Below are 14878 nucleotides of genomic sequence, written 5' to 3' on the forward strand. Positions count from 1 at the left end.
CCCATTTTTTTGCCATTACCCGTGAGCCAGGTTATGACAATAGGGAGGTTGTTGGTTGATTATTTTGTCTTATAAATGTTAATAATTCCTTTGAAGAAAATAATAAAAAAACTAAATCATTGTTCCACTTCACCTCGGCTGCTACAACTCCAACCGAGGGGAAACACTGATATGTGATATGTGACTCATGATAATCGGTTCACGGTATTTGATATTTAGAAAGACAATAATAAGATTGATATGTCGCATTCACAGCAACATGACGTCAGTTTCATCCTATAACTTCTTTTCACAGCTCTCCAACATTATCTTGCTGTGTTTCCTCTTCCGTCATCCCGCTGTCAACTTCTTCTTTGGATAATTATTCATTCATTTCTACACACGTTATCCTCATTCATGTCAATAGCGCCGCCATGAGGACACATAATGTAATGACGTATAGTGAATGAAATTTTCAGGGAAATCTTTTGAGGGTGTTTTTTTTTTTTTTTTAAATCGAAATAGGATATTTTGCGGCAGTGATTCAATGATTGTTTGACACGAGTCAGGACAACAATATAAGGCCGTATGGATATTTTTCTCATCCCTAATGAACACTGTACAACCCTGCCCACATAGACTGTGAGTTTACTGAATGTTACAAAAGGGAGCAGTACCGATTTACAAGAACTCATGGCTGACGTTGATAAATGGGCATCATTGTGTTTGTCAACTGTAATGCAGTCTGGCCAGTGGCATTTAAGAAATGTTATCTCGTGCCACTAACAGGACGATCTGCTGAAACACAAATAAATCAAAGATGGATGGGGTCTGTGCCACTGGCTTCAAACGCTAACTTTGACAAATGTGATGCACCATAAACACAGGAAATTGTTAGGTAAGATCTACTATCGGGTCTGTTGGTCATGCATGTCATGAGTTATGAGAGAAGTTTCTTTTAATGCTTTGAGAAGGGAAAGCTTGTTTGTTTCTTGATAATGTACACCGCATTTTTACAGACAGGTGAGAGCGATGACGGATAAAAGGGAGAAAGATTTATACTGAGGACAACAGATGCATAGTCCACAACTTAACCCAAAGCTATAGTGACAATCGCCAGTCTTCACCTTTGACATGAACTGAGAAATATAATGTTTTAGTCTAGCATATTGACATGTCTTTATTCATAAGGCTAGCTATCATACCTGATCTCAGCATATGTAGTTTTAACATGTGCATTTAACCGCTATTCTCCCCCGCCTCCGCATCAGCACTAAAAAGTACATGCCATAGTACAGTTTAATAATCCACTGTTATAATCTGTTTAATGTGAAATGTTCGATATCTCTTTTCTCAACGATGTCTGTAGAAAAACTTCTGCACGATCTCTGACTGATTATTGTGTGGCATCATATTGTTTGGAGATCTAAAGATTTCACCCGAGACAACGTCCGTCCTTAGTCATCATTCAAAGTTCTGCATTACATTTGTTTGTTTGCTTTTGCCTTTAATGTTGACTCGAGCGTGCTTCTCCACAAATAATATTAGAGACATTCTTTGAAAGTCGTTCGCATTTGCTACAGTTGTAACTGTTGGCACAGAGCAGAACACGTGCAGGAAATCAAGGAGAAAATGAGATAAATATTGGATCCTGGACCAAAGCGCCTGGCTTCAAATTGTTGGATTACACTGCATGAGTCATTTATGGTAATTTCCGCCTCCTCGAAAGCATCTCCCAGTCTTTTCAGATCAGGGATGACGACTGGAAAGGAACTGTGCTGTGTTGTGTCTGACATATAAGGCTGACCTGCCTTGACTTGTGGAGGAGAAGAGAAGAAAATGAGAGGAGAGTTTGTGAATATGTGTTAGGAAAAGAAGAATACGGGATTGGAGCTCAAAGCCAGAAGGTCAAGTAAATAATATGCAACACACACACACACACACACACACACACACACACACACACACACACACACACACACACACACACGTCCCCCTCTCCCTCGCTGCAGAATGGATTACATTCATTGATGTAAGGTAACAAAATTTGCAAGTTAATGACAAAACAGAGCAAGCAAAGAGGGCAAAGTATCTCCTATTTCATATTCATGTGGTGCTGCTGTGTTCTCCTTCTCCCTTGCACTCATTTGAGTCTCTCCATCACTACTTTAGTTTATTTCTCACTCACAGCCTCCTGGGAAGAAAAATGTAGAAATATGAACAATAAGGAAACAAGGGGATTTCTGTGCAGTGTGCATATGCGTCTGTGTACTGTGATTCACGGCTAGCTTTGATCTTAGTTTAGAGGTACTAATGGTGGGGTGTTAGGAAAGGTCTGCGCACCCTTTTACACGTCGTTTTATGTACATGTATGTGTGAGTGTGTGTCTGTAAAGCATTGTATCTGGTCAGACGTGTGAATCACGAGAAAACAGCAGCCAGACATAACTAATGTTCTCTCTACTAACTCTCTCTGGTATGTTAATGAATCCCAAACTTTCAGGTATAGTAACAAATGGTTGAAGAGAAAACAGAAGAACTTTCTTTCCAAGATGAAGCCCGCACAAAAGAATGTTGAAAGCTCACTAAAAACGTCAACTTCTATCGGAGCTGTGCTGACACAAATTTGACAAACATGAGCGATTGTTTAGGCCTCAGCTATTTTCTAAAATAGGGTGATTATCATTCAGCCCTGCTGTGGACTGTACTCTATCTAAACCTGGAATTTTATATTCAGCAGTTGATTGTATAATTTATCATCCTGACTGAGAAGTTGCCCCAAGTCAAGCTCTCTGCAAATTACAAATTACCCCAAATAAAGCACATAAATCATATTTACAACAATTTCATGTTCTGCAGAAGGGTCAATAATACATGATCAAATGTAGAAGTAAAAAGTATTAAAGCTACAATGTTATAATGTTCCTAGTCCCACAGTTTGAAAGAAAAGTCTGCTTGTCTGCACTGCTTGGCCGTCAATATGGTTCCCTGGTTTTTACGGTTAATCCTTGTGCAGCTATTGCATCGTGTCAGTGCTTTACTAAGTGCCCATTACAGCTAATCACTTCTATAATGGTGTGGATATAATTTCACTGGTTTTTCACACTGAGATGGCATCATAGCCTGAGGTAGAACCTTAGCTTTAAGCAGACTAAAGCATTTTAAAGCTCAGAGTGATACCCCGAAACAGGAGGATTAATGTGTATAGTGTGAGTGTAAGAGTAAGAGTATGATTGCAACGGCTAAAATAAGCCTCCCAGTTTCCTCTTCCTAATGTAGAATCTGATTAAATTAACAAAGCAAAGTGATTACAGAGACCTTTTAAAGGCGGAAAAGCATCCACTTTGAGTTGATTTTGCGGAGCTGGGATACAGCTGATTAAAACAGGGAGAGAAGGAGTGTGTCCGTGGAGCACACTGAACTGTTTTGGCTCGAAATGCCAATTGCATCATATTTTTTTTGCTAACCCTTCACCCCTTCTGGCTTTAAACTATTTGAGGCTTTTATAACTTGATGCATTTATTATATGAAGGAAAGGTCTTATTCCTGTGCTTTAAGACAGTTATACACACAAGAGGCTGTGTAACAGAGCAGTGTCTGGTGTGTCGTTTACATCATAGTGCATTAATATCTCAATCTGAGTTCAAACTATGTTAAGAAGAGTCCTGGATTCTTTGTTCATGTCCCACCTCTTGCAGTGCCCGCCTAAGCCTTAAAAGAAGGGTCTTGACAGCTGTACAGTCCTGCTGCATCAGTCGAAGCGGAAGGGTCTCCAGCCCCGGAGTAAGAGGCTCATCCTCCCTCCCCAATCCCGGCCCGAAGCTCCAGTCATTGGGCAGCAGGCTGGTTGGACGGCTGGGCTCCCTGAGGGAGAAGAAGAGGGAAGGGAGAACATAAAAAGATATGATTTTAAGTATGAGTCACTCTGAAAACTTCATCATTGACCTGTCTTCACTGCATCCCACTGAGCTCCACAGTCAAACAGTGGGCTCTCAAGCTGGCCTTCGGTTGTTATTGATGGAGGATGTGATGTGTGGTACTTAACAGTAATATCAACAGCTGCAACTCGACCTGCACAAACTATTGAGTGAACATGAAGATCTTAGTGCATCATACTAGTAGTAGAGGTGAAACACTGAGTTGTGTTTCTACAGTTTCTTACGATTAATAAATACCACTATTACCTCTTTGACCTTTACATGCATGCACAGAAGTTCTGAAAAAGATTCCAGAAGTTTTCAGGGCCAACTTTGTTTGTGTGAATGCAAACGGACAAATGTTTCATTCTGACTTCATCCAAACTTTTTTTCTGGCAGCCCCCTGGTTGAATTTCCGCAAGAAGTCATGAGAACTGATGCGTGATCGCAACAGATTTCACCACGAGGGAGTGGGCAGGGGTGATGACATTTATTTCCTGAGCTGAGACCGGTGTGATCTTAGAGCACGTAATGAGGCTGCGTCTTCGCTTTCTGGTTGCCTGCTTGTTCTTTTTTTTTTACTCTCTCATTGACGAGTGCGTCCAATTGCACGTAGCATTGTTATGCAGGCAATAGTCTCGCCATCTCTGTTGCTTCGTTCGCCGTCTTGGATATGTTGTAAAAATTACAATGTGACTTATTACATTATATCGTTCCTAATGAGACCCCCACTCCAGTCTGATGGAGAAAATCTTCTGTTGTCGATGGACTTTCTACTCAAAAGTGCTTTTACACCTCACACCTACCCATCCACACACTGATAGCAAAGGTGGTGACCATCAGAAGTAACTAATCCATTCATGCACATTCACACGCAGCGGACAAAGCAGCGGGAGCAACTTGGGGTTAAGTGTCTTGTCAGGGACACGTCAGGTATTTAGCTGCAGGTTCTTCACTATCAAGAGACGACTCTACCACTGAGCCCCCAGCCGGAATGAGACCTGAATATTAAAGAAGGCAGAAGAACAAAACCTGCAACGTTCACAGCTGCTCAACATCCCCCCCCCCCCAATGACTCCATTGTAACTGCGCTTACTTCAGTGATAAGTCTGTTATGATGATATAAAGCCAACAGCGTGAGGTGATAGCACACTCCTACACAAATAAAATAAAACCAAGCATACAAATGTCTGCATAGTGTAGACATTAACACATTCAAAGATCAAAGTCCATCTTCTCATCTGGATTCTAACCATCGTTATCAACTCAAAAGGATACTTCATTCTCAAGAGCTTTGATTCAGCACAGTCCATCGCAGCTGTGTGATGTTGTCTGTGTGCCCCTATTTTATTTTCATGATGAGTCTTAATGCAGCGTTTTGTATTACGGCTTGTCCACAATTATTCTGCTGCGAGTGCAACCCTGTGTGCAAGCAAGCAGCTGACTGTGTGGCTATCAAAGTGTGTGTGTGTTGATGTTGTTGTTGTTGTTGTCGTAGGGAACACCTTTTTAACAAACAAAGCTTTGGACAACAGTGCAGCAGACTTCCTGGTGGTTAAGCAGGTAAAAGAGAGGACATCTCTCCAAAAGAGACACGTTCACAAGTCACAGTTTAAGGCCCGATTATAAACAAGCCACCAAACGACTGTAACTCTCAGTTCCTTTACACAGCTGTGGCATTTTTGTGGGGTTGGATTTAGACACAGGTGATCACAAACAACCGGGAGAGGTCAACCAAAGCATTGTTTTAATTAACTCTCCCATTGGAGAACACAGTCCATTAAACAGCAAACAGGCCTCTGGAGCCCTGCGTCTAGGTCTCTGGTGCACGGCCTCTGTTCTGTGCTTCACCTTCAACACCTATTTAGCACAGAAGAAGACAGGTACTGGAAGGAACTTTCAACAGGAGTCAGGTGTTATCAATGTCACAGCATTTCTTAACTTCTTTCTCGCCTTCAGGCCAGCACTAAAGCTCAGACAAAAAAAAAACTGACCTTACCTATAAAAATATTATATCTTGCTATCATCTGTTGCTTGGAGCTAACTTCCCTTTCTCTGTCAGTTTTAGGGTTTAACTTTAAGCTCCAGCATATTTTTTAAACTGCTTATGATGTCAGACTACTTTGCATTCCTCCAGACGTGTAAACAGTCTGAAAACAAAGATCAAGCTCTCCTTCTGTTTGGTAGCGCCAACTGCTTCAAAGTATTATGTGACAAACAGAAACTCTGTCAGTAGCATTTTGCCCGACCCCTAAAATAAATAAATAAAAACTCATACATAGGAAAGCAAATGCAACAAATTCAACAACTCTTTTGAGCAATGATAATTGTACCTTGTGTGACTGCTGTCACAGTGATAATAGGGCACTTAGGGTAGTTAAATATATGTATTCTAAAATCTCATTTTAGAATTAACCAGCGGGGGCAATCAGCACTCTTTTCACATAATAATTATAACAGAACTCTGCGTTCTCTCTTGAGTTGCAAAGTGGTTTAAAGCTCCTGTGTGGGGTTTTTAGCTGGTAATGATAAGACTGAAATTGATGCCGCTTTATGACTTACAAAGGCAAACAAGACCATGATTGGCAAGGTTGATCATTCATATACAGCGTTAAAGGGAGGGCTGGTAATAATCGAAAATTAGCATGGTTTTGAAAGTAGCATTCCCTCAGTGCTCCGTCTACACCCACCCGCCCTCCCCTCTGTGCTCCCTCAAAAGCCACGCCCCCTCACATACATGAACGACCGCCGTTGCTCCAGAAGCCGACCTCAGCTCATCTCTTGCATTGTGTAGAAACTACGTCGTCTCATGTCTCATTCAGCGGTAAGTAAACTCACAGTGTAAACTCCGTCATCGGTGACGCGCCTTGAGTTTGGGCTAGTGTACGCGAGGGGTAGAGAACAAGCAGGGAGACGTGGAGGCGTTATTGGTTCATTAAATTGGTACCTCGTGGCAGACATTTATCAAACTTTTTACAGCCTCACATTTGCTACAGATTCCTTTTTCAGAGTAAATTAATTATTCATTTCTGTCAGGACCTAAAGACAATTTCAACCAAAATCTTAAAAAGTGTGCCTTAAATATCAATAGTTGTACCTGCTGCTGTGGGGTAGGTGTCACACAAAGTGATTTAAAACCCACGGCTCTATCATCTTTTTTCCATATTTCCCACAGCAAAATTCACAGTGCCACTTTGTCCACAGGGGGGCGCCAGAATCAGCACAAATTAGAAGTTGATCACAGGAGTTTTAACCTTTCAAAGCCAGGACGGCTGGCAACAACTTTCTATAAGAAAACACTCGGATACTAATCAAGAGCAGATGTTTGTTTACAGTAGATAACGATTTTAATGGACGTCTAATGAAGTGGCAAGAGAATTATGAGAGATCTGAAATTTCAAGCATCAATGAGTAAATATTTGGGTTCGTTTGAGTGAAAGAAGATGGAAAAAGAAGATATACTTTATTAATCCCAGAGGGCATTTCTCTGTTATTGAAAACGAGCTTCACACATATACAGGCCTAAAATGAAAACACACACACACACACACACGAACAGGACCCTATGGACATGCACTAATGGAGAGATTTCAAAGTGAGAGGGCTGCACATGAATGAGCGCCCTGAGCAGTTAAGAATTAGACACCTCGCTCTCGGACAATACAAGTGAATTGGCACCTCTCCAGCAACCAGTCCACATTCTCACTTTTGTTCCGTACCGGGACTTAATCCAGTGACCCTCTGGCTCCCAACCCAAGTCCCTACAGACTGAGCTACAGCCGCCTCATGAACTAGTGCTTTAACTTCCAATCAGAGCTCCATAAATGCCAGAACTGATTTTTAAAAACAACAATGTGTCTTTTCCCATTGATTATTGACTAGATTAGAAGGCAATTTCAGGTTTTCAAATCAATAAGAAGGCAGAGATAAGATAAACCTTATTTGGCCAAAAGAGATTTTCCAAATGTCAAAACCGGGGACACAACAAGAATCTATTGAATCTTCTGCGTCAATGCCAATGTGCTCTAAAAGGGCAAAACCTTTAAAAATGAATGAATTAGCTTTTGTAAAGGACATAATATTTTGTCAGTGTTTTTTAAATTAACATTGGATTGGTTTGAAAGCCTTTCATTAGTTATCTGATTGATATTGAAGCATGGCAGCAGGATATGAACGGGGACAAGCAAGGAGTAGAATAAAATGTGTAAATCAACTTAGTTTCTGCAGAAACATTTCTCCACAAACAAGCTTCGATATTGTGACAGAAGTGTATAAAGAGAGACTCTACACCACCTCTGTTATGACATTTCCAAAAGGTGAGCTGAGAAATACCGTTCTCCTGTCTGAGAAAACAAAGACAACCAGCGAGTTCACAGTCTGCATTTCAACCAAAGCAGGAGAGGAGCGGGATGGCAGCAAAGTTCTTTATCATCAGGAGGCCATGTCCACTTTGACTGATGTCCACTTAGAGGGGGAGGGAGAGGGAGAGGAAATTAGATGCCTTTTGTCACATTCTCCGAGAAAAAAATCACCAAGTAAACAGTGGAGACGAGCATTAAGACCGACAGCAGGTTCCCAGGAAAAATGTTCTCTGAGCAAAACAAGACCGTATCACTGAAATATCGATCAACATAAACCACTTCAAAAGACTTCTGACTGAAAAGGTCGGACTTTCTTCTTCACTGGTTCTCCGTGACACCCATGTTTTCTGTTTTTCCCCCCCTCTTTGTCCATCGACCCTTCTAACTCACTTTCTCTCCATCAATCAGAAACTCTTGAACGCTCTCTCCAAGCTTCCATCGCCCCCCCTTTTGTTTTGTTCAACTGCCCTCCTCTCATCCACCCCTTCCTAACCTTGGCCAGAGCCTGTGTCTTCTGTCTCTACATCTCCACTCCTGCCCCTTTGTCTCTTTTTTCCTCCCTATCACTTTGACAACTGCTACACGAAACTGATGCAGTATCAGAGCCTAAGGTGTTCCCCAGGGATTCTGCTTAGCGCCTCAGACAAATGTCAATGAAGCCTGCTGTTTTTTGAGGACAGTTTAGCTCCATCTGTCAAGCAGCCACAGGTGCTTTATTCCCTTGAACTGGATTCTTTCTAGCTTTTTTGTTCCTGGCTGACATCTCCGGTGAGTGTAAACTTTCTCCATTTACTTCTCTGTTGCTCCACCCTGCTATCTAGGCGGGATGAATTGAGTAGAAATAAATGACATGTGATCAATCATAGACTGTTCTCTCTGACAGCTCGTGTCAAGTGGCACAGAGCTTTGCAACAAGAAAAAGTTTTTCTCTCCAAGTTGTTTTTTTTGTTTTGTTTTGTTAAGTTTTTCCTACTTCTGTGTGTTTCTCTGAGTCTGACACCTTTGCCCCCTTCTCTGGCTTTCAGCGTGGTTTCAGATTTGGATTCTTCTTTCCTCCTTTGTCATGCACCTTTGTCTAATCCACAGAGTCGACAGGAAAACGAGTGGGAGGAAAGGTTCAGAATCGCAACGCCCCTGAAACTCAATCGCCTGAATGGTGTTTACCATGTCAGTAAAGAGAAGTGGTACGTTTCTGGTTAAACTGAGCAAATGAGGGCTTAAGGTTTGCCCATTAAGGTTGTCCAAATAGCAAAACATTACAGAAGCAGATATTTTTACTAACTCGGAGTTCCCTGCATTTTTTGGTCATTTAAAACAAGAAACTACCCCATATTGGGTGTCTAGGACTTTTATTTTTGTTACAGTGGTATCATATAACAGGTATCGTTGGTTGATATTAACTGAAATCCCAGCATTGTGTCCACCATAGCTCATAGGGCTGGGTAACTCCCACAACCCCACGATACGATGCGTATCACGATACAGATGATACGATACATATCGTGATATACCTTGATTTTGGATGATGACCATGTCCTTCACAGAATTCCCTCCAACAGTTGTTCTTTATTGTTGAGAATAACAATAAATGATCCTACAACATCACTTCTATGCAGCTCCTCAGAGATCCTAATACATTAAAATATTTTAATCCCAGAGCTATGGCTAAGGTGTGATTGTGAACTCAACCATAGGTCGATTGTCTTTCAAAACTGTCATCACAGCTTTACAGCCGTATCCTTTCTGTAAGATCGGCATCGACACTTGTATTTGCAATGAGCACATGACAATATATTGCCATATTGATTTGTTGAGCACAGCCCTAACAGCTCACATGGACCACTAACAAGCAGAATAAAAGCCCGATCAGAATAAAATTCCACATGTAAACACTTTTGAATGAATTATGAATTTCATTTCAGGTGAGAGGGGAGATGTATGCCTTTTAGTATTCTTGTCAATATTCATGTAAACCCTTGATCCAATCATTTGGTCTTGATTTGGGGTTCAACTATTCCTACTGTGCAATGTCTGACATGAAGAGTTTTAGCTTTTGTCATTGCTGGATTTGAAAAGAAACATGGCGGGAGCAAACAAAATGTGTCAATGGTTGAAAAGGAACCAGCACCGAGTAGTTCAACAAGTTTATTCAAAGTTAAGACAGAATCCATCTAACCACTGCTGTTCCCAGCAGATGAGACCATCGGGACCCTTTGCTCATGTCAAAATGCTTGTAGCGTGTAGCATCCATGTAAACAGTGAGGTTTAAATTCCCAATCAGGGTTTAAGATTAGCATGTAAACGATGCTTGAGTGTTTTATTTTTGGCGCACATCTTTTATGGGCCACACATCTCATCTTTATAGTCACTGCCTTTTTCTTTGTCTTGCTGTCTTTTGATATATGAATTAAATGTCTTAGTCTCTTATTTTAGTCGTCCTTATTCAGAAATAATGAGACCCTTCTGCAACAGTTCAGATTGATTAGTGCACAACAAAATGAGGACGGTAGATGGGCATTAATAATCCTTCACTTAACAGGCACCAAAGTACACATCCTGCTCATCCTTTACTGGAGTTTGGTTTATAAATGTTCAACTGACTGCAGCCTCTAATTAATAACTCCTTGTGCATTTTTAAGGAGTTTCTCACAAGCGACTGAGCATTTCCTGGACATGTAAGCTATATCTGTGGTTCCATTTATTGGACATGATGTCTCCCTTCATGATTATTAGTAGTTTTAAATTAGCAGGAAATCTATAAACTGAGTAAATCAGTGTGAGGGCACTCACTCTTTCTGCTCAGTGAGAGTGGTGAGAGAATCAACTCGTTGCAATCAGGTGTGTGTGGCACTGATTGGCTTTGATTAAGCCCAGGTGTGGGGAGTTTCATTATCTCACCTTCAGAGGTAGTGAGAGGTTCTCCCTGTGGTTTCTCGAGTGCTTGTGTGTATCTACGTAGAAACACCAACGAAGAACTTTCTACATAAGATTTCCGTTGCTGGTCTCCCAGTGTTTAACTTTGGGTGCTGGATAGTTTTGTGTCTACTCCAGTCTTTTGTGTTATCAAAGGTCTTCCTGGCAGCCTATGCTTTTTTTTCAGCCTGTGATTTAGTTAATCCTTTTCAGTGCCTTATTTAGGTTAGGAAGCCTGGTGTGGCTCTGAACAGTTTCGTTGTTTCTTCCCCCCTTTCCAATCTATCGCTAGTGCGATTTTGTGGTTAACTTTGAGACACCCCTGGGTCCGCACTTGCGTCCCAATTCCCCCCCCCCCTCCTTCCTGACAATCAGGGTTTCATTTTCAAACAAAACTCAATGACAGCTGCATTTACAAAGACTGCCATGTTGCTAGTCCTGTGTGTGTTTGTGCGGTATGCAAGTGTGCAAGTTTTGACAGCAGTTATAGAATATATTTAGTCATTTTTACTGCTGAGCATGGGTCTGTTGTGCAGATAATTACCACTTAAGACAGAGAAATGCACACACACACACAAACCAGGATGTGCATGAAACAGTTAAAGATAAGTCTGTTTCTTTGATGATTGATGAAATACAGGCAGGGAGAGCGTTCTTCTACTCAGGGTCATCTGTCTTTCCACTGTCATGAGCCTACAGCCCGAAACACACACACACACACACACACTCCCACACACACTATGATCTCTCTCTCTCTCTCTCTTATACACAAACACACACACACCAACATGCACTTCTGAGCAGCTTGGTAATTGCACGGAATGGGTCTCTCTAATAGGACTCAAAGAGTTTACACAAAGGGACAAATTTGAATTTCTTAAGATGTAGTACTACACCAGCTAGTGGCTAACTCTGGTACTGCGTGCAAATGTCAGTTTGAATCTAATTACAACTGAATACAAAGATTAAAGCGCAATTAAATGTTTTCAGATATTTTCTTCTAAAATGACTCTAAAGTCATTTTAGAATAATTACCCAGAGGAGTAAACAGGAGAGGAGGGTGGACATTGAAGCCCTCCTTTCCTTTGTTTACTGTATAATTATTTTAGCTACTTCTGACCTCAAAGTACATTTAACCATTTTTCCACTTTTGTTGTATAAACACCTTTTTTCATCATTTGTTTCCCATTCTTTTCCCTTTTTTCACCTCACCCCTCTTTTGTCTTTTTCTCCCATGCGCTCTCCCCTCTCTGTGTCTGACTCACACCCTCGACTCCCAGAAGCCATTTCTCAAATGCAGAGTTCTGAGTGATCCATTTCACCAACCTGAAAAAGCCAATTATCTGCCTTTTTATGACTTTCATTATTTTACCACTCACAAAGTGTTTTATTACGGGGCCGTCGGCTGCCAGCAGTGACACATGCCTACACACACACCAACACATAATGTCACCAACAAGAACACACACTAATGCACTTCCACATGAGTAGTAAATAAAGAGGCATTCCTATGCACACTTTGATGTCTTGGTTCACATAATTTTAAGTTTATGTAGGAAGTGACTCAAAATGAGTGCTAGTGAAATAAATGATGCTTGATTGAAGTGCTTTATCTTTAGCAGCAGTGAAGAGGGGTGGGCTGCACCCTTGTCAATCAACAATATAAAGACTGCATTGTCTCAGTTAAGGACACTTTAACACTGGGACAGAGACAAAGGCAGCCAAGCCTTGTACGCCAACTTTTTCCTCATTAACATTTTACTGACAACAAGGAATCTTTTTATGAGGACAATCAATGTGTTTATGTGTGTGTGCAGACATCTGTGTGTCATGCGCGCACTTGTATTAGTGAAGTATACCACAGCTCTATTGGAGAATGATCGTCCTCATTTGTCACTCCTTCTTTCCGTCTGACAGACACGGCGTGCTCATCTACATTCAGCACCTGAGGCTGCCGATGTTTAATGCTGCCATTAAACTCATCTCCGACATAAAGTGCATCTGTGACTAAAGAGTGAGTGCGAGCCCAGCTCCAGGCAGTGAATCTAATGTTGAATTCAGGTCTTCAGACACAGAATATAAAATAAATGTAATATGGCAGGGGTGACTCTCTGATTAACCTAATATTCTTTTCTCCTCTCTGCTTTCCTTCCCACTCTGCACTCTGAATCTGCACTTGTTTTAGAGGAAAATCTGCACCGTCTGCCTTTTTTTCTTATTGAACTCCTACATACTTTTTTCTCTATCTAACAGTCTGCATTACCTTCTGTGGCTCTCTGTGGTACTCATCTAAATGTATCATAATTGTAATCAAATACAAAAAAGGCTGAAAACCCCCCCTACTTTCTGAGGGGGGTTAGAAGAGATTGTCTTTTTAGATGTGAATGACCGAAGAAGAGAGGCTGTGGCTCAGTTGGTAGAGTCAGTCATCTCTCAACCAGAAGGTTAGGCGTTCAATCCCCAGCTCCTGCAGCAACATGTCCGATGTGTCCTTGGGCAAGACACTGAATCCTGAATTGCACCAGCTGCTTCTTTGGCAGCGTATGAATGTGTGCGAATGGGATTAGGTGCTTCTGATGGTCACTTTACATAGCAGCCTCTGCCATCAGTGTGAGAATTGGTGTGAATAGGTGTGACAGGTGGTGTATAAGTTCTTTGAGTAGTCAGAAGACTAGAAAAGCTCAAGTACATTTACCACACAGACATGGTGGAAGATTTGTGTGTCCGATGAGGGTGTAGAAGCAAGGTGAGCAGGCATAAATATTGAAAAAAAAGTGATGAACGACATGAATGGCACAACCAGCAAGATGCAGCACTTGCTACGGCACCAACTTGAGAACCTTGAGAAAACACATAAATAAAAAATGCTTGGATATGCCGTCTCAAATCAACTTTCAGTCCACCAAGTAACAGGTAATAAGCTGAAGCTGAGGCGGGCCTTAGCCTCCTAGGTAACAGCTTCAACACAACCGCCCGTCAGATCAGCCACACCCCTAATTATGCATAACTAATACTAAAATAACAGAGAGAACTCCCATGATTCCCAGCTAGCCTTGACGTCATCTTTTGTAATTGAAGTATTGATTGAGAGCCCCCTGGTGGCAGAATCTACACATTGTATCTTTAAAGCCTCATAGCATTATTCAATCAGTCCACAACCGGAAGAGAAAGCTGCAGGAAATATGAGACCTTTGAGTTTATACTTCTTGGCAATTACTTTTGCAATTCTAATACTTCACAGTAACTCTAAATTTGTTAATTTACATAACGCTGAAGGTCACAACAGACAACAAAAGAAAACACTTGTGGACTAAGGCAGCATTTTGTTTTTGGAAAAAAACAAAATTCTAATTTACCAGCTAAAGGGAAAGTATTGTTCATCGTGCACATCAGTGTTTATTTATTCTATTCATTACTGAAAGACATGATAATTTCACGCTTTATCATGCAGTGATAATAGAGCACTAGAATTTACATGATCTAACTATAGCATATAGGTATGTGTTTATTTATGAAACCTCACCCCCTGATACTCCACCTGACCCCACAGCAAAGAGACGCTTCAGGTGCAAAGGCTCAGGTGACTATAGTAACACCATGGAAATCTATATACAGTAGTAAATTGTGTGATAACATTTTCTCGGCTTAACTTGATCACATGCATCATAGTCACGGCAGAGGAGATTATTCTGTCCATCCAACAGAGGGA

At 41.2% G+C, this 14878-nt stretch overlaps 1 protein-coding gene across 1 annotated transcript in view; it reads right to left on the minus strand.

Annotated features, from left to right (window-relative positions):
- The window catches only part of ccser1 (coiled-coil serine-rich protein 1), a 129424-nt gene that overhangs the window by 84168 nt on the left and 30378 nt on the right, over positions 1-14878 (minus strand). Inside the window, exon 7 of the mRNA XM_020643445.3 lies at positions 3668-3842. Coding sequence (XP_020499101.3) covers positions 3668-3842 — 175 coding nt within the window. The remainder of the gene's footprint in view (positions 1-3667; positions 3843-14878) is intronic.

Source organism: Labrus bergylta, chromosome 2 (genome assembly GCF_963930695.1).
Source record: "Labrus bergylta chromosome 2, fLabBer1.1, whole genome shotgun sequence".
In the NCBI taxonomy this organism is placed as follows: Eukaryota; Metazoa; Chordata; class Actinopteri; order Labriformes; family Labridae; genus Labrus; species Labrus bergylta.